Source organism: Gracilinanus agilis, chromosome 1, assembly GCF_016433145.1.
Source record: "Gracilinanus agilis isolate LMUSP501 chromosome 1, AgileGrace, whole genome shotgun sequence".
Lineage (NCBI taxonomy): Eukaryota > Metazoa > Chordata > Mammalia > Didelphimorphia > Didelphidae > Gracilinanus > Gracilinanus agilis.
In genome coordinates, this window is record NC_058130.1 from 641,631,933 (window position 1) to 641,658,222 (window position 26,290).

General features: G+C 36.0%; 1 protein-coding gene across 1 annotated transcript in view; it reads left to right on the forward strand.

Annotated features, from left to right (window-relative positions):
• Window positions 1-26,290, forward strand: part of GRHL2 (grainyhead like transcription factor 2) — a 165,395-nt gene that overhangs the window by 52,229 nt on the left and 86,876 nt on the right. Inside the window, 1 exon segment of the mRNA XM_044683986.1 lies at window positions 24,213-24,307. Coding sequence (XP_044539921.1) covers window positions 24,213-24,307 — 95 coding nt within the window.

Below are 26,290 nucleotides of genomic sequence, written 5' to 3' on the forward strand. Positions count from 1 at the left end.
CTACATAGTAATTATTAACAAAACCTTAGAAGCAGATGAAAGCATCAAGAGAGTGTGGAGGGAAGAGAAGAGAACTGAGGACAGAACCTTGGTGAGATGGGGAAGGAGTGGTGGTGGCGGTGGCCTTGGTCAGCAGAAGCCTCAGAGGAGCTGGCAAAGAGATAGATGGAGCAGTACGAGAACGCAATTTTTCGAGGAAGCCAAGAGAGGAAAAAAATGTTAAGAAAGAGAAGTAGTCCACCCCTTCAGCATCAGATGGACTTTAAAAAGGCCATTGGATTTAGCAATTGGCAGATTATGAGTGACCTTGGAGATAGCCTTTGAATATAATGGTGAAAAAAGACCATTTTTTTTTGTAATGGTGCCTTGGATGCAAGTGGCTGGAGAGTGAGTAGTTGGGGAGGAAGTGGAGACGCCAAGGATGGACTACCATTTTTAGAATTTTTGCAGTGAAAGTAAGGGGAGAACTTTGACAATAATTGGAAGGAATAGTGAGGTAAATGTAATTAAAAAATACAGAATGCTGGAGGTTAGATAGAGAGAAAGAACTAATGGAGAGGGAAAGACAGTACATATATTAGAAAAGGGAGGACTAGATAATTATTTACTTAAACATGTGAATGGCATTTTACTGCAATATTTATAGTTGAATTTATGTATTTGGTATCCTGAAAAATTGTGAGGCTGGGAAAGAAAAAGTGTCCATTTTTAATTCTCTCAGTTCAAAGTATACTGTACCTACTGAGTAAAAAACAAACTCTCCTCTTTGATAGCTATTCTTATAGACTCGTAGAGCTATAAGTAATTTTAGAGAAATCATTGAGTATAAGTCTTGTATTTTACACAAGAGCAAGTAAGACCAGGCTCAAGGTCATACAACGTGTTACAGAGAGAGAGTTTGTGTCTTTGGGCATGTAATTTCAGATTTTCTAGCACATGCTAATTAAACAAAGAATTTGGGGCTATTTGCCTTAACCTGTTGAATAACCAATAAACTTTTGTAGAACAGAGGCACAAGTCTTTTTTTATTTAAAAACACAACATTATAATTACTACTTTAAGAAATGAGAAGCAATTAAATGAGGACATAGTTTAGTTCCAAATAAATGAAAAAGTGAATGAATTTCAACTATGTACCTGTTGGTTGAACATTTATATTATTACAAGGTTTATTTTCCAAATACCAATACATTTTTACTTACTTCACAGTTCTTGTACCTAGTCTCCCTGTTCTCATCTCTTGCCCTTCTGGTTCCATGACTTTACATTTTAAAAACAAGACTCTCACTGACTCACTACTTGGCTAGGGGCTTCATCAAGTTAGAGCTTGAGTCCAAGTCTGTGAACAGGTTACTTAGCTGTGAATGTAACTAAATGATGCCGAGAACTGTCTAATTTAGTTTTATATCCACTATATGTATCACACATGTAATATGTATATAGTAGTGCTCAATAACTACTTTCAAATTGATTATCCTTTTATCTTTCTCTATAAACCCTTCCTTCTTCCCAACTTTTCTGTTTTGTTTAAGGGTATGACCATGATTCTAATCAATCACATTCACTACCAAGGAGTCATCCTTCCCTCATGCTTATTCCTTTTGGCCAGTTAGTTGTCAATTCTTGTCAATGCCACTTCCACAGGGTATATTGCACAAATCTTTTCAAACACCCAGGGCATTTCCTTGGACCCTTATCTCCTATAACCCAGACTACTGCAATAACCTCCTAACTGGTCTTCTTATCTTCATTATCCTCTTTCTGAAATCCAGCTTTGACACAGCTGCTAAATTGATATTCCTAATGCACAAATATGCTTATCTGCTCAAGAAGTTCCTATGTATCTGTCTTGCCATAAAATGTAAATATAAACTGTTTTCCTTACCTTTAACATCTTTTATTTTGTTTTTTTTTTAAAACCCTTACCTTCCTTTTTGGAGTCAATACTGTGTATTGGCTCCAAGGCAGAAGAGTGGTAAGGGTGGGCAATGGGGCTTAAGTGACTTGCCCAGGGTCACACAGCTAGGAAGTGTCTGAGAACAGATTTGAACCTAGGACCGCCCATCTCTAGGCCTGGCTCTCAGTCCACTGAGCTACCCAGTTGCCCCCCACCTTTAACATCTTTTAAAATCTGCCTGCAGAGGCAGAGCCATGATAGCAGAGCAGAAACAGGTACTCACCTGAAGTCTCCAAAATTCCTCTCCAAATAGTGTTAAAATAATATCTCATAGAATTCTGGAGCAGCAGAACCAACAGAAGGTCAGAGTAAAACAATTTCCAGCCCAAGTCAATATAGGAGGTTGGTAGGAAAGTTCTATCACATAAGAGTGGTGGTTGACACTGGAGCACTTCCATGACAAAGTAAGCAGCAAGCTTGGAGGTGACTGCAGAAGCAGCAGCGGCAGCTTTAGGAACTCTCAACCCACAGATGGTAAGGGGATAGGACAAGTGGTCAGAAAGAGATTACAGGGGACCCCTTACTGGTCCTCAGTTCAGGACCTTATTGTATTGTGCCTTCACAGTTCCAAAGAAGAAAGGAATACTAGAATTTGTGGCTATAGGAGAAGAAGGGATCTGGTAACAGTTTCAGGCTCAACAGGAGTGTTAGCACTTTTGGCTAAAGAAGAACAAAATCCCTTCCTGAATAAAGATCACAGAAAAGGCCAGGAGAGTGGTGATCATACTTCTCCTAAATGATACCACTGTGGAAGTGCCAAAAACTTTCAGACCTCCAGCACTAGCAAAAACAACAGCATGAAAACTAGTAACAACAACAGCATTGAAAATCCACCCCAGGAGCAGAGTTCAACTTTTCTTGAGGAATTCATTGATGACTTGTTCAATTTCTTTTTCTCAGATGAGATTATTTAAGTATTCTACTTTTTCTTTTGTTAATCTAGGCAATTTGTATTTTTATAAATATTCATCTAGTTCAGCTAAATTATCAGATTTATTGTCATATAATTGGGCAAAATAGCTCCTAATGATTGCTTTAATTTCATCTTCATTAGAGGTGAAATCAACCTTTTCATTTTTGATACTGGTAATCTGATTCTCTTCTTTCTTTTTTTTAATCAAATTAATCAATGCTCTTTTTTATTTGTTTTTTCATAGAACCAACTCTTAGTCTTATTTATTAGTTCAGTAGTTCTTTTACTTTCAATTTATTAATTTCTCATTTGTTTCATAGGACTTCCAATTTAGTCTTTAATTTGGGGGTTTTAATTTGTTCTTTTCCCAGTTTTTTAAGTTGCATCCACAATTCATTGATCTGCTTTTTCTCTATTTTATTGATATGAACATTCAGGGATATAAATTTTCCTCAGCATACTGCTTTGGCTGTATCCCATAAATTTTGATGTGTTGACACCTCATTTTCATTCTCTTCAATGAAATCTGTGGTTGTTTCTATGATTTGTTCTTTGACCCACCCATTTTGAAGAATTAGATTATTTAGTTTCCAATTAATTTTTAATTTGATTTTCCATGAATACTTATTGATTATAATTTTTTATTGAATTATGATCTGAAAAAATTGCACTTATTATTTCTGTGTTTCTGCATTTAGTTGTGAAGTTTTTGTGCTCTAATACATGGTCAATTTTTTTAATATATATCATTGTTGCTGAAAAAAAGGTATATTTCTTTTTATCTCTATTTAGTTTTCTTCAGATATGTATTAAACCTTTTATACAATTTCATTCGCTTCCTTTACTTCTTTCTTGTTTATTTTTTGGTCAGATTTATCTAATTCTGATAGGGAAGGTTGAGTTCCCCCACCAGTATAGTTTTACTGTTTATTTATTCCTTAAACTCCCTTAATTCCTTCTGGGCCTCTCTGCAGGGTAGTGTCAGGACCTAGGACTTTCAGGGGTGAGTCTGGGCTATGGGGTGCTCTGTTGCTATTATAGGTAGGGTCCTGGGATTCTGAAGTTGGCCTACACTCAGGCTCAGGACCTGGTACAATAATTGGTGGTGGTGACGGTGGGGTTTTGGCCAGCACTCCTATGTGCAGTTTTGCTTCCAGTTTCCCCTTATCGCATGAAAATTGACTCTCTGTCTGCTTTTCAAGTTGTATTCAGTGGGAGAGTCCCCTCACTCCATCTTGCTATTAGTTTTTGACTCTTGTTGTTTTGAGGTGGTTTTTAAAGATTGGCTTGGGAAAAAGTGAGTTAACTGACTCCACATGTATAATCTTTATCAATTTGCTTGCCTTTTCAATGAGGGAAGAGGGGAGGAAGGATGAAAAAGAATTTGGAACTCAAAATTGTAAAAAAAAATAAAAGTTACATTTTTTTTACATTTAATTAGAAAAATAAAATTGTAAATTAAAAAAGAAAACTTCAAATGCTGAAAAAGAACCTGACCATAAAAAATTACTATGGTGACAGGGAAAAACAAGACACAAACTCAAGAAGAGATTATGATGTCAAAATAGCTACAAAACAAATCCTAAAATAAAAAAGGTAAATTGAACCTAAACTAAACAAAAATTCCTGGAAGAGCTCAAAAAGGATTTTAAAACTCAAATAAGAGCTGCAGAGGAAAAATTGGGGAAAGAAATGAGAAAGGTCCAAGAAAACTATGAAAAAAGACTCAATAGCTTGGTAAAAGAGGCACAAGAAATACTAAAGAGAATAACACCTTAAAAAAACAAAATTGGCCAAATGGGAAAAGAAGCCCAAAAGTCTATGAAAAAAGAACCTCTTAAAAACAGAACTGGACAAATGGAGAAAAGAGATACAAAAATCCTTTAAAAATGAGTACTTCTTAAAAATTAGAATTGGAAGCTAATGACTCCATGAGACATCAAGGAACAATAAAGCAAAAAAAAAAAACCAGAAGAAAATGTGAAATATCTCATTGGAAAAAAAACAACAGACCTGGAAAGTAGTTGGAGAGAATTACTGAATGATCTGAAAGCCATGATAAAAAAAGGAGTCTAGACATCATATTTATTTAAGTTCTATGTAGTCATATGAAAAATTATTCTAAATCACTATTGATTAGAGAAATGAAAATTTAAATAATTCTGAGGCACCACATCAGACCTATCAGATTTGCTAATATGACAGAAAAGGAAAATGGCAAATGTTGGAAGGGATGTGGGAAAATTGGGACACTAATGCACTTTTGGTGGAGTTGTGAACTGCTGTAACCATTTTGGAGAACAATTTATAGCCCAAAAGGCTATAAAACTGTGCATATCCTTTGACCTGGGAATACCACTACAAAATATGTACCTTAAGGAGATTTTTTTTAAAAAAAGAAAAAAGGCCTATAATGCATAGTAAGTATTTATAGCAGCTCTTTTGGTAGTGGCAAAGAATTGGAAAGGGAGAGGATGCCCATCAATTGGGGAATGATTGAACAAGTTGTGGTATATGGTTGTGATGGAATACTATTGTGCTTTAAGAAATGATGAGGAAGAAGCTTTGGGAAAAACCCTCAAAGACTTTATATGAATTGATGCAAAATAAAGTGAGCAGAACCAGAACAGTATATACAGTAACCACAATATTGTACAATTATGACTTAGCTATTCTCAGTAATACAGTGATTCAAGATAATTATGAAGAACTTATCATGATAAATACTATCTACTGCCAGAGAAAGAATTGATAGAGTCTCAAAGCAAATCAAAGCATACTTAAAAAAACAACTTTCCTTCTTTTTCTTTTTGTTTGTGTTTTACAATGTAGCTAATGTAGAAATACATTTTGCACGACTTCACATATTTAATCTATATCTAGGAGGGAAAGAATTTGGAAGTCAAAAATTTTAAAAAATGTTAAAATTTTTTTCCTATATAATTGAGAAAAAAGATAAAATAAGAGAGAAATTTAAAAAATCTACCTGTGGCTTGCTTTTCTAGGCTCATTGCCCCATTCATCTCTCCTAGGTACTAGGTTTTATCCAAATTGCACAGCTTTATTTTTTTCCATACCTGACATTCCATCTCCTGTCTGAATGCCTTTGGCTAGGCTGTTCAATATGCTTGGCACACCCTCCCTCCTCATTCCAGCTTTATAGAATCTCTAGCTTACTTCAACACTCCATTAAGGGGCTTACCCCTTAGGATGCCCATCCAGATTCCTTTAAGTGCTCATGCCATCTCCCCTCCCCCCATCAAATTGCAGAAGCTATACTAAGTGCTGCTTCCAGAATTATTGAATTTATTTGTAAATTAAATAAATGAGAATATATGTTATGCTGCTATTGAAATAGTCTAGGAAGGCAGTGATGAAGGTTTTTATAAGGGTGGCAAAAACAAGAATATAAAGGTTGGTATAATTCAAGAGATGATACAGATGTAAAATTGATGAAATTGGGGGTAAGGTAGGTGGCTCCGTGGATAGAGACCCAACACTGGATATGGGAGGACCTAGGTTCAAATCTGTCCTCAAATTTTGTAGCTATGTGACCCTGAGCAAATCACTTAATCCCATAGGCTAGCCCTTGCCACTCTTCTGCCTTAGAACCAATATGTAATACTGATTTTAAGCCAGGTGGTAAACTTGGTAATTGGTTGGCCATAAAAGGTAGAGGGTAAGAAATGTCACGTAAAGTAACTCTAAGAATAATGAAGCTAGAAATAGTGAAGTTAGGAAGGGAAGCTAGTTTAGGATTTCAGGCATGTTGATTTTGAGGACCTTTTAGGACGTCCAGGTAAAGATATTCTGTAAGCAATTAGAGATGTGAGTCTGGGGCTCAGAAGAGATGTTTAAGCTGAAGATAGGAGATACAGATTCTGGATTTTAATATATGTTTAAAGCAGTTGAAGCCATGGGAATGAATGGAATTGGAAAGAGAGAATGTAAAGTAAAAAGAGAAGGGGGGTAAGAAAAGGTCCTTGAGGACATTCTTATAAAAACTATGCTTATATAAAAAATATGAACTCTACTAACTTATCCCTCCAAATAGTGCTTTCTAATAAATATTCTTTAAGCATCACCCTTTTTGTATATATGGACACTTTAGTCACTTTAAGGGACCAAAAATTTGGCCACATCAGGAGGGACAGCTAAGTGGCAGAATGGATAGAGTGCCAGGTCAGGATCCAGGATGACTCATCTTCCTGAGTTCAAATCTTGCCTCACACATTTACTAGCTGTCGAATACTGTTTACCTCAGTTCCTTATCTGTAAAGTGACCTGGAGAAGGAAATGGCAAACCATTCCAGTATCTTTGCCAAGAAAACCCCAAATGGGATCACAAAGTGTCGGACTTGACTAAAATGACTGAACAACAACAAAGTAGGAGAATATTCAGCAAGAATAAATAATGAGGACCCTGAGCTGATTCAGCTAAGGAAAGTTCCCCTAATTCCTAGTCACCCATTATTGTTTACCAGCCAAGCATGAAGAAAGGAGCTTTAGATCTTTGTGTCTACTTGTACTAAGGCTTCTGGAAGTGATATAAAGTGGCAGAACTTGAACCAATCACATTTCTAGGATTGTTTCAATGAATTTTAAACAAAAAATTATCTAACTTTGATAAAAGGTTTCAAGGGAGGAGAGGACATGGGATATTGTTTTTGTTGAATAAATAGTGTGTTGAATAGTACAAATATAAGCAGATAAAGTAGTCCCCGTCCTCATTGAGTTTATATTTTCATTGGTGAATACAACCTATATGGGGAATTAGAGAGGAGACAGGTGGGGTTAGGGTATGCACAGCATGGCGCGGTTTGGAGATACCTTGGAAATGACAGTGTGATTTGGTTCCAGACTAGTTTAGGTAAAAACTCACCTATCAACCTAGCATCTGAAGGTCTAGGATGTGGATCCTGGTCTATCACACAAAAAAGTGTAGGTGCATTAAGCTTCACTGGTGTGAGAAAGGAATTCTGATAAAAACTCCCTCTGTATCTAAGAATTTTTGCAAGCCTTCAGTGGTAGTGATGAGTATTTGATATATGTGAAAGTAAGAGCACTGGGTAGAATGTAAGGTAGTTGAAGGCAGGAATTTAATTTATGAAGTTGTATCTCAAGCATGTATAGCAGTGATTCCCAAAGTGGGCGCCACCGCCCCCTGGTGGGTGCTACAGCGATCCAGGGGAACGGTGATGGCCACAAGTGCATTTATCTTTCCTATTAATTGCTATTAAAATAAAAAAATTTAATCTCCAGAGGGCTAAGTAATATTTTTTCTGGAAAGGGGGCTGTAGGCCAAAAAAGTTTGGGAACCACTGATCTATAGCATTATGCCTGGCACATATTACAGACACTTAATATTTGTTGGTTGAAAGAATCAGATGGTCTGGGGTCTGTTACTTGTGCCTTCTACTGCTTGTTTATGTCCTAGGGTTAATCAACACTTCAACTCTCTATGCCTCAGTTTCTTCTTGGTAAAATGCTGACTTTGGATTAGTTGAGCTCTTATGTTCCTTTAAGCTCTAAATCCTATGCCATCATGGCTGTTGTTATTTTCCCAAACTACCCTGGAAATCAGATTAGGTACATCCCAATTGCCTTTGCTGGGTTAAGCATCTTTGCCATCTTTTGTAACCCTAGTAACATTCCCTCAGTACTTCCCTTGTTAATCAGCCACTTAGAATCCATTTGTGGTTGAGTTGGCTTTAAACATGAAATCCTTTGTATAATAAGACACTCTGTTAATAACAGTGCTTCATTTGCTAAGCACCAATTTGAGGAAGAACATATTCTGTTTTCTGGGTATTCAAATTTGTATATGCTTTGTAGGAAATTGTGTCTAGTTTTTAGCTACTCATTTATTGATTTTTGTGAGTAACATTGATAGTAAATGAGAGAGGAATAATAGTATGTTCTATATAAATATTACAATTCATTCAAGAAGCACAGGAGAATTTGATAGAAAGAGTATTGCACATGGAATCAAGACCTGGGTTCAAATTCTGCCTTTGTTTCATATCTGTAACTTTGGAGAGGTTCCTTTGTGTAATTTGGAGATAACAAATGTAGTACCCACCTCATTGAATTGTTTAAGAGGACAAAGTAAGAGAGTATAGGTAAAGCTCTTTCCAGATCTTAAAGGACCATGTACTTTTTAGCTCTTATAATAAGACATAATTAAACTCTCCTTTGAGCACACCAATGAGGGAGACAGGTAGTTAATAGGGTCATGCAGGAGAAAGTGAGTCCTTTTCATATAGTAGAGACTCTTAAATTTTTTATCATTATTATTTAGCATGGATTCCTATGAAAATCTGCTGAAGCCTGTGGAATCTTTCTCAGCATAATATTTTTACATGCACAAAATAAAATACAGGTATCCCTTCCACGTTGTGGGATTAGGGGATTGATGCCCTGTGATCAGGAAAATCTATGTAATAGTTTTTGGCCCTCACTCCACACCAGAGAAGTTGGAATTTTTCTTTTTTTCTTTTATGCTGTGTTTACAATGCCTGATTGTAAACTTTGGGTTAAGTATTTGGTCATAGGCTATATAGAGTCAATGTTAAGATATCTCTATATTTTTAGCCTTTGTCTGCTGCCTTTTGTGTTTTTGCAAACTTTAACTTTTTACTTATTTTGACTTTAAGAAGGAAATTGTGTATATGTGGTATTAAAATAAAAAATATGTTGCTATTATAAAATACTATACATAAATTTTGTGCATTTCTGAGTTCCTAAACTTTTTCTATGATGTCTGATAGGCTCTGTGTGTCATCTGCAGCATCTGCAAAACTCCTCAAAATTCTCATTTAATTTCTTATGTCAGCCAGAAATATATCTGCAATGGAGAAAGTTGTGATGTGGAAGAGATATCAGCATTTAGGTTACTAAGGGAATCAATAACATTTAATATTATTATAAAATATTGAAAATAGAAAAAACTCAAATTCTCAGACCTTAGCTTATAACAAAATTCATCTTCTGTTCTTGAGAGAAGAGGGAAACAAAAAGATGTGGTGGTGAGCAAGCTAGATACTCTTACCATTTCTCTGGTCTTCAGTTGGGGAGACCAAGTTTAATTGGCTTATTTTAATTGCTACATGCTCTTCTTACCTTATTAGCTCATACCTTAGAAGCCATCTTTTTCCTGAGAGATTAAAAATGAGATAGGATATGAAATTTTGTTTCTCCACAAACTTCCTGCTTCCTTTAGCTAGGGCTGTTATCTACCTATTTTCAGGATTATTCTATTTCCCTTTGAAGGCAGATTAGTAAAGACACAAATTCTGTCGTATCTTAATGGGGATTCTTTCTCTAGTCCAGTTAAACTGTATTAGAGAGATACCCCTGCTTAAATCTTTCTTTTGTTCCTGTCTATCTCTAAAGTAATTGAAATGGCATGTTATGCCATTTCATGACCTTATTTTGGGTTTTCTTATCAAAGATACTGGAGTGGTTTGCCATTTCCTTCCCCAGTTCATTTTACAGATGAGGCAAATGAGGCAAAGAGGGTTAAGTGCAGGGTCACACAACTAGTAAGTATCTGAAGCTGGATTTGAACTCAGGAAGATGAGTCTTCCTAACTCCAAGCCTGGCACTGATAATGCTTCACCTAGTGCCATACAAACGTCAGAAAATTCATTTCAGGATTATAACACATTTTAATTTCCACAGTAGCATAACACAGACGTATATGCCAGTTGAATATCACTGAAAAAGGGTAGGAATAGCCAGGTTTCTCTTCCTTTTGTGGGATTTTCAGTTGTCTTCTTCAGTTTCCCTGAGCCCTTGAGTTATAAGGCTTTTGCTTCAAATATGCATACTATGCAGCCTGAAATCATGACTCAGGAGTCAGTCACCTTATGTGAAGTATGTAGCATTTCACCAATCACATACCATTTTCTAGTTCATAAAAAAAAAGTCCCAAATGATCTTGATATCAAGTTAACTTTTTCTTATTCATGCTAATTGAAGGGAATGAAATAGAAGATAAATCAGAAATCATTTTCTTGGAATAATATCTTTCTTTTTGTTTTTCAAACAAGAACAATAGCTGGAAAATCCCACTTATAGTTTATAAAAGGAAATTAACTTTACAAAGTCTGAGAGGAATCATGGTGTGATGGATAAAGTGTTGGACCTTAATTCAAGAAGACAAGGGTTCAAATTTTTTCCTTATTATCTCTATTCCCATAAGGAAGTGACTTAATTACCCAGAGCTTCAATTTTTTCTTTGGTAAAATGTGGATAAAAATAGTAGCACTTCACAGTATTCTTGAAAGACTCAGATAAGATAATGTATTTAGACTCCTTTAAAAATGTTAATCATTATACAAAAATACAAAGATGCATGATTTTATAGTATCTTCACATGCTCTCTCTCTATTGAATTGATTATCAAGAATTAGAAACTAACTTAAAATGTAAAGGTCTCCAAACTATTGGAAAATAATACCTTTTGACTTTTTAAAAATCAATAAAAAATTTTATTGTAATGTAATGCAGCCGATTAGTAAGCCACATTTAAAGGGAATTTTGTTATTCTTATAACAAGCAACAGTACATAACCCTTCATTGATGTACTTTTAAAATATAATCTGTTGTTAATTGTATAAAGGATTCAGAAAAATCATCTTTTTGGGGGGTTGGCAGCTAAGAGATACAATGATTAGAACTCTGGACTTGGAGTCAGGAAGACCTGAGTTCAAAGCTGACCTTAGATACTTCCTAGTTGTGTCAACTTGGGCAAGTCACTTAACTCTTTGAGCCTCAGTTTCTTCATATATCCATTGAGTTGGAGAAGAAAATGGCAAACCATGTTGGACATGATTGAAAATGACTGAACAACAAATAATATTTCTCTACAATAATTAGTAAGCAATTATAGTACATCTACAGTTATCAAAATGGTATTATAGGATTTTCTTCAGTATCCTATTGCATACTGGTGCTCTTTGGGAGCTCAGACTTTACATTCTACTAGACATCCAGGCAGGTAGGTGTTCTACTGGATAAAGCATGGAGCTGGACTCAGGAAGAATTGAGTCCAATTCCAGTCTCAAACACTTGCTAGTTGCATTAACCTGAGTAGATAACTTAATCTCTGTCAGCCTCAATTTCCTCATTTGTAAAATGGGGATGATAATAGCTTCCATCCCCCAGAGTTTTTTACAGATCCTAAAGCACTCTATAAATGCTAGCTATTTTAAAGCAAAGCTTTCTTTTCCTGAAAGGCTATTATGTTATAACTTTAGTATTCATATTTTAAGTTTATTTTCAATTCTTTTTCTTTTTCTGTTATTGAAAACATAAAATATTAATGGTATAAAGAATGCTTTCTTTGGAGTCAAATGTCCTTGATTTGAAACCCGGATCTGCCATTTACTATATATGCCACTTTGAAGAATTGACAGAGGTCCCTGACTCTCATTTTTTCATCTCATCTTTAAAATTAAAGTGTTGTACTAGATAGTTCCTGTGGTCCTTCCTAGTTGCAAACCTATGATTCTAAGTCCCATTTCTCTGGATCTCACTTTCCTTATTTGTAAAATGAGTGGGTTGAACTAGATCAGTGATTCCCAAAGTGGGCGCTACCGCCCCCTGGTGGGTGCTTCAGTGATCTAGGGTAGTGGTGATGGCTACACTTTTTTTTGTATTACATTCTGAGTTCAATAAATAGTTTCATAATTTCCAGGGGGCGCTAAGTAATATTTTTTCTGGACAGGGGGTGGTAGGCCAAAAAAGTTTGGGAACCACTGAACTAGATGAACTCAAAGATTCCTCTAGATCTGTGATTCTCTAAAACTTTTGTTTAATTGTTTTAGGTATGTCTCACTCTGGCACCCCATTTGGTATTTTCTTGACAAAGATACTGGAGTGGCTTGCCATTTCCTTCTCCAGATCATTTAACAGAGGAGAAACTGAGGCAAACAGAGTGAAATGACTTGCCAAGGACATACAGCTAGTAAGTGTCTGAGGCTAGATTTGAACTCAGGAAGATGAGTCTTCCTGACTCAAGGTCTTGTATTCTATCCACTACACCACCTAATCGCTCTGATGCCCCTTTAAATACAAACAAATGCTCAGGTCCATAGTACTATGTAGTCCATGTTCTTTAATTATTGTGTATTGTCACTCAATTCCATGAAGGAGATTGTGGTTATGAGTTAAATTGCTTTTGTGCCTACTTCTTTTTTTGTAATAAAGCCCAGGAGGCAACTGGTGCCATGCCCTTCTAGACTGTTCTCTTATAGTCTAGTTAGTCACTATGTTGCCACATTTGGGGAGCACCACCTTACCAAAGGTCCCACTGATCTCACTTGCACCCTGGTCCCCCCCTAAGAATTATGTGTCCTCGAGATAGGCTGAAGAGAATAGTCTGACAAGTCTTCTGCACTTTCCCCAAGAGGACTAGCCATTCTTTCTCTAGTCCACATTTCCTTCCCACAGAGATAGTTCACAGAGAGCCAGCTCTTCTTACTCTTCAGATGGAAGAAAATTAGGCTCTTTTTTGAAAAACAAAACAAAACAAAACAAAACCCCCAAAACCAAAAAACAGCTCAAGGACATAAAAATTAGATGCTTGAATCCCTCCAGGTAATTTTCATGACTCTTTTTAGAGACTAATGTACTAATGGAATCATAGAATGTTGGCCCTGGAAGTGATTAATGACAATTCCTGACTAAAAATGGAAACTCTTGAGGGCCCCCGACTTTTCAAAAACATTGTAGACTCACTGATAAGTCATAGTAGTGAGTCACAACAAATTAGGGAAGGAGGCTTATCGCTACTATCTGCACAGGACTCAACTTGATGGGGAATCTGGAGGACTGGCCAGGAACTACCAAATAGCAAGCTTGTTGCTTTCCTTAAATTTCATCACCTTCCCCGCTTCCCACCATTATTGTATTTGTGCATATGGTAAGGCATGCCCTGATTTATGGAGAATGCTATGACCACAACAAGGAAAAATTCCTTTTCATCTCAAATATTTGGTTGAGAAAACATTTGTACAGTAAACTCTGAGCCGGTTACAACAGTGCTTTATTTTAAAAAGTAGTAAAAAGTTATGTGGTTCTTAAATATCAATTATTTGTTCAAGAGGAAAAGCATAATGAAGCCTCATCAGACCTATATAGCTCAATAAATGTCTCAGTATCTCAAAATCTCTCAGATTCCATATAGTTCAATATAACTTGATTCAGTTAAAGACTAGAATTTATAGGGGAGAATTATTCTTTGAGGTCTCTCTTAGTTCCCAAAGACTCAAGTTTACTTGGCTACCCAACTTTAGTAGAGCATACCACCTCTAGGAGGAAGAATTGTCCAGCACAGTTAAGAGCAAAAAGGAATGAAATCAGTGGGTGTAGGGTTCCAAAGATTGTGCTAAAGCCCCTTCCCAACTCCTGCTATATTCAGTACTTTTCTGCACAGGAAAGATTGTATGGGAAGCTGTAGACAGTTGATACCTAATGGCCAGCAAAAGATAAGTAAGAGGGAAAGAAAATCATTGTTGGCAGTGCCTTACTGGATACTAGGAAGATAACTGGATTCTCTTGATTCTTTTTTCTTTCCCTTTTTAAAAAACTCTTACCTTCTGTCTTAGAATTAATTCTGTGTACTGGTTCCAAGGCAGAAGAGTGATAAGGGCTAGGCAATGGGGGTTAAGTGACTTGTCCAGGGTTACCCAGCTGGGAAGTACCTCAGGTCAAATTTGAACCCAGGACTTCCTGCCTCAAGGTTTGGCTTTCAATGCATTAAGCCATCTAGATGTCCTCTCTACTTTCTTTTTTTAAAAAATGTAATGTGGGCCTCCTGGTAAGTTAATTTCATAGATGTGAGAAATTTAGAAGCAACATTGTGTAGTGCATGAATTCTTAACTTGGGGTTCATAGACCCTTAAAAGAATGATGAATATATTTGGGTTTTTTCTTTTTTAAAAATTATATATATTTTTGCAATTACATGTAATAATAATTTTTAACAAATTTACTGAAATTATGAGATCCAAATTGTCTCCTTCCCTTCCTTTCCCCCCCCCCTTTCCCTGAGATGACAAGCAATTTGACCTGGATTATACATGTATATTCATGCAAACCATATTTCCATATTTTCATGTTGTGAGCAAATACTCATAATGAAACCAAACCCCCCAATAAAAACACCCATAAATAAAATAGAGTGAAAGATAGTATGCTTCAACCTACATTCAGACTCCATCAGTTCTTTCTCTGGAGATGGATAGCATTTTTCAACTGAAATCCACCAGAATTGCCTTGGATCTTTGTGTTGCCGAGAATAGCTTATTCTTTCACATTTGATCATTGTTACAATATTGCTATTACTGACTACAATGTTCTCCTGGTTCTGATCACGTTATTCTGGATCAGTTCATGTAGGTTTTCCAGGTTTTTCTGAAATCATTCTGCTATATAGCATAGCAGTATTCCATTACAATCATATACCATATTTATTCAGCTATCCCTTCAATTTCCACCTCTTTGCCACCACAGAAACATCTGCTATACACATTTTTATATAAATAGGTGTTTTCCCTTAAAAAATCTTTTTGGGATATATAGCCTTGTAGTGGTATTACTGGATCAAAAGGGTATGCATATTTTTTAGCTCTTTGGGCATAGTTCTTTTTTTTTGTTTTTATTTTGAATATTTTCCCATAGTTACATATTTCATGTTCTTTCCTTCTCCCCCAAACCTCCCTAACCCCCCTTAGCCGACATGCAATTCCACTGGGTTGAACTAGAGTTATTGTTTAGTGTCTACATCCCCAATGATATCCCCATCAGCCCATGTGTTCAAACAGTTCTTTTTCTTCTATATTTCTCTTCCCACAGTTCTTCCTCTGAATGTGGCTAGTTTTCTTTCTCATAAGTCCCTCAGCCTTGCTCTGGGTCATTGCATTACTACTAATAGAGAAGTCCGTTATGTTCAATTGTACCACAGTGTATCAGTTTCTGTGTACAATGTTCTCCTGGTTCTGCTCCTGGAGGTCATTCCAGTTCACATAGAATTCCTCCAGTTCTTTATTCCTTTGAGCACAATAGTATTCCATCACCAACAGATACTACAATTTGTTCAGCCATTCCCCATCTTTGGGCATAGTTCTTAAATTGCCCCTCAGAGTGGTTGGATCAGTTCACCACTCCACCAACAATGCATTAGCACCCCAATTTTGCCACATCCTAAATGGAAAATATAAAATAAAATAAAATATAGAAAACATTTTACTTTAAAACTAAATCAATATGTGACTGAAGGGATCCTTATTAGTGATTCTTATTTATTTTAGTCTGACATCACTATTAAGTCCTAAAATTTGTCTTGGAGGAGGAAGTTCCTATCAGGATCTGTTTTCCATCTTCAGGAAGTCATCTATATAAATAAGATGGTATTAGTGATATGAAAATATCAAAACTAGTGGGAACAATTTTTTACTTCTTAAAGTGGCAACAAGTTACAATATTTTTGCTGCCTTTTAGAATGCAAACTCTGATAGCCCGTGGTATTATAGCCAGGAACTTGGGTTCTTGAAAGTAGAGCACAAACTCTGTCAGGTTCTAACAAGCTGGAAAAGTCAGGCTCAGTGGTGGATTGACTGTCCCAGGAATAGCCTAGGTATGTTTTCAGTGACTTGGGTTGGCTACAGATTAATATTTAGTCTGAATACCTAAAGGCCAAGAATTAAGTTGGAGAATAGTTGCATTTTGTATTGACTAAAGGAGTGTTTATACTGAAAAAAAAATCACTATTTGGGTTTTGAAACATTTTAGAAGCAAAAATTTGGGAAAAATTTAATGCTAGACTTCCAAATGTAAGGTATATTACAACATGGAAAACAGAAATTCATGTGATTTTTATCTGTTGTTTTTCTTTTCTTCTATGCTTTTCTCTAAAATCTTCCCAAATGAGGTTCTAGGATCTTCATGGATTTTTTGTTTTGTACTTTGTCCAGTTTATCTCTGATTCAGTGGTAAAGTATCATTTAGAATTTAATTGACTTAGATCATTGCAAATGATATTTTATTTTATTTTTTTAAACCCTACCTTCTGTCTTAGAATTAATACTGTGCATTGGTTCTAAGGCAGAAGAGTAGCAAAGGCTAGGCAATGGGAGTTAAATGACTTGCCAGGGTTATACACCTAGGAAGTTTCTTGGGCCAGATTTGAATCATTTAAGTTCATTTTTTGACAAGTCTTAGGCCAATTATCTTTAAAAGGGTATAGTTAATGGGGCCCATAGTGGCTTTATGGTCCCATCCCTTTGAAACTAGAGGGAATATCTTATTAGGTTTTGAAACCCTGGTGAAATTTATCGATTAAAATCATAGGCTTATTCTTGTCTAGTGACCCTTTTAGCAGTTATCATGTCTTCTCATTAAAGCTCTCAACTGAAAGAATTTAAGTGCTGACAACATACTCAGGCATTAAATTATGTAAATTCTAAATTTCTTTTCATTGTTTACAAAGTCTAAAACTTGCCAAGAAAAGTTTCCACAAAATATGTTTGAACACCTTAAGGTTATGGAGGCCAAAATATGGTGGAGCCAATTAGAAAAAGCAAAACAAAAAAAACCACTTTGAACATTCTCCAGAAATGCAAGACTGTTCCTAGTTTTTTCTGCTGTTGGAAAGAAAAGAATTTAAAGGGCCCTCTTTAAGTAATGCTCATTTAACTAACCTCATGGTTTACTAGCAGTGACCACAGCACCAAAGTATGCTATTATTGTTGATGACAATAATACCACTAATAGTAACGTAGGATTAATTTTTTGTTGTATATAATCAGTATGTTAGGATAATAGTAAATTGGCTATACTTTTCTAAAACATTTTTTACTTAATATTTAAGTTTTTTCTAATTACATGTAAAACAATTTTTATCATTTATTTAAAAACATTTGGAGCTCCAAATTCTCTTTCTCACTCCCTCCCTGTGAAGGCAAGAGATTTATATAGGTTATATGTGTGCATTATCTAGATTTTGAATATAATTCATTACAAGTTTTTGAAAATAAAAATAATCATGTCTTTTTCCTTTGGAGAGTATGTACAGTTTTATAGCATGTGGATAAATAAAGCCATAAAAATCTGATTTTCCAAAACAAGCAAATTTGAAAAATTCCATTTTCAGAAAATACAGAATTTAGAGGTTGTGTAGGATAACAGTGTTGGATCTGAAATCAGAGGATATGGGTTCAAATCCCAAATGTATGATTAACTCCCTGTATATAGACAGGTCACTTAATTTTCCTAGGCTTATTTCCTTATCTGTACAATGATGAGGTTGGTTTACATGACTTTTAGGGTCTCTTCAAACTTTAAATTTATGATCCAATCCATAATAAAATTGAGTTGGTTTTGCATAATAGCAGCTTACCTGTATTTAGTGCTTTAATTTTTTTCAAATTGCTTTCCTCATACCATGTCTCCTGTTATTAAATTCCCAAAGTATATGTGGTAGAGCAGCTAGATTCAATTGTGGGGAGAATGGTTTCATAATTGGAGACAACCTGGAAGCATCCAAGGCAGCTGAGGATGCTTTTTAGGAATTACGTTTTTTGTTGCAGATTGTGTTCATTTGGGTAATATAGATTTATTATGCATTACAATGCATACATGCCTAGCTGCATAAGTGCAGAATTGGGGAGACATGGCTAAACAACAATTCAGGTAAAAAAAATAAGGATATTTTTCTGGACTTTCATTATAAGTCAAACATGTGACATGGTAGGCAAAAAGTTCAGCATAATTTTCAGTGCTTTAGTGGAATCACGAGTGGTAATAATCCTGAAGGATTGTGAAGTAGTCAAACCTTGTCCAGAATGTTACTTTCCTCTGGAGTTTCACATTTTTGGAAAATCACTGACAAGCTAGAGTATATCCAGAGAAAGGCATCCGGGGTGTTGCGGACCCTGGGAACCTTTCCATGTGAGGATTAGTTGAAAGAAGTGGCGTATGTAGCTTTGATATGAGAAAATGTAAGGACTACGCTGCCTGACTTAAAGTATTTGAAAGACTCTTATATTGACTGAGGGCATCATTATAATGTCCTTTAGATCAAACCTTTCAGTTGTGTCCAATGCAATTCTATGAATATGTATTTTGGCATCTAAGTGGAAGAGTGCCAATTTGTAAGTGACATATGGACCCCAACCAAATGGGCATAGCCACTGAGGGCCATTCACAACCAAAATTAAAGATCAACACATTGAAATAAAACTACTAGCGATATCTATATCAGATTATACCTCTGACTATTATAAGTTTCAGGAACAAAATATTTGATTACAAGTTAATTGTGAGACATTTCAAGCTTTAGAAACTTTGTTTTTATGACTTTAAAAGGTAGAGGAGAAAATCAGCAAAATCCTCTTCTCTGTGTATTCTGTTTATCTTAAGTTGAAGCTAATCATTCTAATTATTTGGAATTGTCCAACTGAATTTGATAGGACTCAACTGGCTATTTGCAGATATATCTACCTCTTTGGAAAAGAACAGATTTTTGTACATATATTATAATGTATAAACTCTCCCTAGTCTTTGGCTAATTGGGAAGCATCTCAATGGACTGTAGTACATGCTCACTGAATTATTAACAGAGCCCTAAGCCATTTTAAGCATTCCAAGCACTTTGTTCCACTAGTCCAGACAGAATCCTTGCCCTTCAGTGGGGAAAATAATTTTAATATAATTATACTCCTCTTCTTAATCTCTGACAAGATATACAAAAAAGGATCGAAAGCCAGCATTAGTTTTAAATAATTTACAAAGATCATTTCATGCCACACTTAATTAGAGTATGGAAATGAATCTTTCCTTTAAGCAATTCCAGAATTTTACATCCATAAATGACTAGTTTAAAGATAACTCAATATACAAAAATATGAACTTAAAAAACAAACAACAGAGTAATGTTTTGCATTACCAAAGGATTTATTTCATAGAAGAATTTGTTGATGTATTTCCTGGCATATTTTAAGTATATTACCAAAGCATAGGTTTAGACAGAATTTTTCAGGAACACGTGTCATATAAAGGAGGAAAGGAATACAAACACACATGGCTGATCTTCCACCCCCAAATTAGGTTTATCATCAAGGTTTTTGAGTTTCTTGTCTGTTCTAGATGAATTACACTTTTCTATCCTTCCATCTTTTTTCCTTCCCTATCCAAGGTGTTCCAGAATCTCATGAAATTTACTGTATTGTCAGGGCTCTCCACTCTAGTATCCTACTCAAAGCTATTTTCTCCCTACTCTGTACACCATATTCCAACGTTATCCTATCTTTCTTCTTCATTAATGTTCCCATTCTCTCAAACTTGCTATCTCTGGAGAAAGAAGATATATATATATATATGTGTGTGTGTGTGTGTGTGTATGCACACACACACACACACATACACACACACATATATTAAATTTCCATTAAATCCCCTTAGAGATACAAAACTAAATTAGATGACCCATGGGTCTAATTCATCATGATAATTCTTGTGTTTTTATTTAGATGCAAGGGAACTGAAGATGAAGTGACTGCAAATTTAATCAGAAAAGATGGTTGGGAATTTTTGAAAATTTGCCATCGGGTAACATATAGAAGTTCAGCCATTATTGTTTTCCTATTAGAGTCCATCAGACTCTTTAGAATTATAGCCTTAAAATTGGAATGGTCCTTAGAGGTCATTGAGTTCAATCAATACATTTTGCAGATGAGGAAACTGAGGCACAGAGAACTTGGACGACTGAGAATCACACAGTTAATTTCTGAGGCAGGAGTTGAATCCAGGTCTTCCTGACTTCCAGTCCAGTACTCCATCCACAATGCTCTTTTATTTCCCTTATATGTCATACTATCTTATAACCAATAAATAGTGAGGAGAAATGTGATATCTGGAAAAAGTACTGAGCTAGAAATTAGGAGAGCTGGATCCAACTTGTATCTCTCACTAATTAGTCGTTCAACTCAGGCAAAATAGTTGGTATGAACCAACAAGTACAGGGCATCATCATTCAATCTGGACTACTGTAATAGTTTTCTAATTGATCTCCCTACCTTGTCTCTCCTTATTCTGGCCCATCCTTCATTCCACTACTAAAATAATAGATCATTCCTAAAGGGCTCACAGACCTTTTCATTTCCACACACATTTCCACACACATTTCCCCAGACCCCATCTCCTATTCAATAAACTCCAGTGGTTTCCATTACCTCCATGATTAAATATAAAATCCTGTGCTTGGCTTTTAAAGCCCTTCACAATCTGGTAGCTTCTCAGATGAATTTAGGAGCAAATAATCCATCTAATACTTCTTGGACGATGGGCTCCGAACTATTTATTGTCACCCCAAAAAGACTCCTGGAAATCATTTTACATAATTTTATGGATGATTTACCTGAATTTCCCCTGGCCACCAGAACTACCACTAAAATAATGGGCAAATACATAGTTGTTTGCATATACATAGTCCATGCCCCATTTGAACACAAGCTCCTTGAGATTAAGGAATATGATTGCCTTTCTTTGCATCTCTTGAGCTTAGCCTAGTGCCTGGCATATGGTAGACACAAAGGAGATTCTGGTTGACTTGACTTGACAAGCATTTTCTGCTGTTTGTTATGGAGGATGTAAAAATTTAAGGACTTAATGAGATTTTGCCTCCAAACAATTTGCAGTCTAGTCAGAGACAAAGATAATTGCATCTGAAATGATTAATGACTACTATAGGAGAGGGCATATAATTAAATATAAAAATTGCGTAGAATGGATTCTATGAATTGTACAAGTTTGGAGAAAGAGGAAGTTAATTTGGGTTGGGAGAAATAAGAAAGCCCCCAAGGAGGATATGGGATAAAGTGAACTTTGAAAACTGGCTAGGGAAGGGTCAGCTGGGAGTCCCTGTGTTTGGGGTAAGGTCAGAGGAACTCCAGGCTAGGAGATCAACATAAGCAAAGACAGAAATACAGATGATCTAATTGTGGCATCCTGAAGCACCTTCATTCTTGGGGAGGAAAGGCTATGGTAGGGCATGATGGGATATAACATTGGTTGAATAGGGTGATATAATATTCTAAAGAGTCTTGAAAGTCAAATTTAGACTTGATAGGATAGGCAGCAGGGAATGCATGCCAGCTTTTTGAGCAGAGGAGTTCTGTGAAGGCATTAGTGTTTAAAGATGATTAACCTGACAGAAACTATTCTGAGTGAATTGGAAGGAGAAAGATTGTAGTCAAGGAGGCTGAGTAGGAGTCTGATGCAATAAAAAATCCAGATGTGAAGCAACAAGAAACTGGATGAGGATGGTGGCAAAGTAGGGAATGAAGAAAAAGGAGAGATATTCCCAAGAAAGAATCTATAAAACGTATTGCCTCAATTTTTCATCTGTAAAATAGATATCATATTATCTGTGTTACCTATCAGAGGGTTGTTAGGAGGATCAAAGAAGATAATGTATGTAAAGATACTTTGGAAAGGAAAGTTGGAGCTGACTGGCTTTTACTTTCCCTTATCAGCATCTAAATTCTAATTTCCAGACTGTGGGTCAGGAATAGTTAGAATGGGAGACCCTTGAAGTAGTTATCCTTTATGTAATGAGGTCTTTTTTTTTTTTTAACTTCTCTTCCCTATCTCTCCTAGATTCAGGGATATAGTTATTTTAAAAGGGAAAGGGTAGACTATTTCAGGGGGAGCATCTCAAAAGAGGAAAAAACTAGCACACCAAGCATCATATTTTTGTAGCTTGCAATTTCCCTCTAGACTAGAGGGCTGGGCTCAACCATAGGGTTTTTTTAATCCTCATTTAAAAATTCATTACTACTTTCCTTGTTTTAAATGACCCTGAGGCACTACCTTGTATGGGGGCCTCAACAATTTCTTTATTTCTTTGCTCTAAGTGTTATTAGAATGTACAAATAAACAAAAACAAGAATGAGCTTGATCTCTGCAAGTTAAACAATGATAAGATTCAGCAATTACCTTCTCAAATTAAGTGTTGCTTCCTTGAGGACCCCAAAGTTCTTGTGCCTAGGAAAGCTTGCCTGGAAGCTGAGATTCTGCTCACTCAAGGTCAAAGTGAGTCCTGATATCAGAAGTAAAGGCCTGTTTTACAATTAAATGGTTATAATTCTCCATGTGATTGGGGAGTAAGATACTATATTCCTTTGCTCTGAATCTTCTCCTCAGACCTTCAATATTTTCCTTCTCTCCAATTTCTAGGAATAGCAGTAACTACAAGAAGAGCTATCAGTTAGATGATATTTCACAATTTACAAAAGGCATTTTTATATGCATTATTGTATTTGATTCTCATCCCCGGATCAAATGGGAGAAAAACAAGTGTAATATTATTATTCTTATTTTATAGATGGGAGGTGAAGGATTTTATACAGGTCACAGAGTTGAGCTATGACTCAAAACAACATCTTCCTGAATCTAGGTCTCGTGCTTTTTTATATGTCATTTTTCTAGTAACTTCTTGAATCCTCAGGGATATTTTTCTCATTGTTTTTATTGATTCTCTGACAACTCAATGTTAGGTCAAATGATGTTAGAGGGATCATAGTTCCAAAGAAGCCAAGTTGGTGATTGGCTGAAAGACATTATAGTGAGACTTAGTTATGATATATTAAAGTTATTATTGCGAAATTATTTTAGTCAGGGAAGCCTTATATGCTTATAGTCTCATATGAATGCGTAGCAGGGCTAATGGCCCATGTGAACACCAACTTGAATTGGGAGAAGCCTGATGTAGCTGGAAATAGTGTTGGATTGGAAAGCAAAAGAGCTAGGCTGAAGTCTTGGCTCTTCCATTACTGAAGCTGGGTGACCTTAGGCTTAAGCAAATGACTAAACATTTCTGAACCTCCATTCCTCTCATTTAGGAAAATTAGGAATCGAGATGGATGTTTTCTAGGATTCCTTCTGGTTCCAAGAGTTTATTCATCCAAGAAATCCATCTGGGGTTTGCAAGAGAGTGGGAGTTGCAGCATGAGTGGGTGGCTAGGAGGGAAATCCAAGGTTGAAGAAGAAGAAAATTTCACAGATCAGAATAAAAACCTTAAGTGAACAAATAAAACTAATAAAAATTGGCTAAGAATATTACATTTATTACCATTAATAGTACAATGTGTTACCATTTTTGTAGAGTAAATATTAGTAATAACAAAATATCAGCAAGAGTATAGTCCTTTCCCGGTTGCCATAGAGGCAGTCATGAAAAAAACTTTGCTCTAATCAGTAGAAGAATGACACAGAATTTGATAATATGAAACATCTCTTGAAAGTATTTAATGTTTGCATGTGTATGTTTTACAGCAGACTACAAGGAAAGTTTTAATACAATTGGAAACATTGAAGAAATTGCGTACAATGCTGTTTCTTTCACCTGGGATGTCAACGAAGAGGCAAAAGTAAGTAAAAAACGTGAAGGCTGAAAAGAGATCCAACTTGGTTCCTTCTTTTATAGGAATTCAAAGGCTCCTTCTCTTACCTGAAAAAGATAGCTACGGGTGTTGCCTTTGTAAAGGACCTCTACTTGGGGTGAAAGAGTCTTCCACTAGAATAGGAAGCAGGCTCATTGTCATGCCTTTTGGAGCACAATCATTCATCTCTTTCCTTACACAGAGGATAATGAAATGGAAGAGATCTTCCCCACAGGAGATCCATACCAAAGATTCCCAGGTCTCCAGGCTTCCTGAGGGGTCCATGAGCTGGGGCAAGGTTGACTAACTATATTACTAGATATTCTGGTAGCAGCAGTTTCAGTCACTCTGAAACCCATGTAAGCACTTTTCAGAGAAGAAGGGGCTTAACTAAAAAGTGTATAGCTGTGGAGTGATTCTTTATTTGATTGAGGCATGGTTTAGTTTGAACAAAGAACCTCGGAGGGAGGAGATGGGCAGGTTTTCTTCCCTTCACAGGGTGTGGTGGTATGTCCTATAGCCAAAAAAGAACTCAGCTGATTATTTCCTGTTGCTCATGTAATACTTTTTTCTTTTTTTTTCTTATTAAGTGCTAATTTTTTTCCTTTGCACTCTTTTTGATATTGCTAAAATAATAATTTTTTCATTTAAAAATTATATTATTTTATGTTTATTTCTAAATATCTCCATTTTCTCTCCCTTCCCCAAACAGTCATCTCCTGTAAGGGGAGAAAAAAGCAGTTCCACAAAACCATCCAACATATTAACTGAATCTTACAGTTTAGCTAAGGGAGTGGACTGTAAGGTACTGAAATTTCCTTCTAGCTGTAAAATTCTAAATTTTATGAAAATTGGACCTTTCATCATCATGCTCAATGACCTTGATTCTGTTGACTTCCATCTCAGTGTTCGTGGTTCTGAATTCCTTACTGTTGTATCGACAATGTCTAATTGGAACCAAAGGTGGCTTCATGTTCTGGGGGTGACATTTAAGCTTGCTCTTTGCTGTAGTCTTTCTAAGAATGTTAAATGGCTAACCTTTTGTAGAGGGAATTGTCTTCAAACAAATGTGAAGAACAGCTTAATAACTCGTTCCATATGGTATTGTTTAAGAACAAGGAAGGAATGCTGGAGAGAGGAAGAACATTTGGAATTTTGAGGGCATGGCTTAAAAAAAGATCAATTACAGAGTGTCTTATTTCATTGTGTATAGAAGATGGCTGCTGGCCCAGGAAAGGCAACCCCCAAAATAAGTAATGGCAGCACCTGAGAAATCTGTTGAGGTGTTCCGAGTGACTGAATGGTCCTATTTCAGCAAACATTAGTTAGGCAAAGCATAACACATGTACATAGTAGGACTCAGACAAAAGACTGTCTCAGGAAAAATATTTTTTTAGTTCCCTGATTATATAGTTCCTTCACCTCCACCTATTCATATTTTTTTTTCAGTTCTTTCAGAACCCTAAATACATTAGCCTGAATATTGTGGCAGCACCATATTGTACTCCCACGTCTTCATCTTCTGGACTTCCCCCATTTCCTTTGCAACCATTACTTTTCCTGGGAATCAAATCTTGGTCATCAAAATTTACTTGTAAGGATGCTCACTATTTCAGGACCCAGATATCAAAATAAAGCATAGAATTCATTAGAAACCTATATTCAGACCATCCCTCTCCATTTAAAGATAAGGAAACTAAGGTCCAGAGAGATTAAATGACTTGCAGGTGGATAGAACAATGGTCCCAGAGGCAAGAAGACATGAGTTCAAATCAGATATTTATTAACTATGTGACCCTGGACAAATCACTTCATCTCGTTTGCCTCAGTTTCCTCATCTGTGCAATGGATCAAGAATAGCAGCTATCTCCCAGGGTTGTTGTAAGGATCAAATGAGATGATGATAATTTTTATAAAACACTTGGCACAATGCCTGGAACATAGTAAGTGTTATATAAATGTTAGCCATTG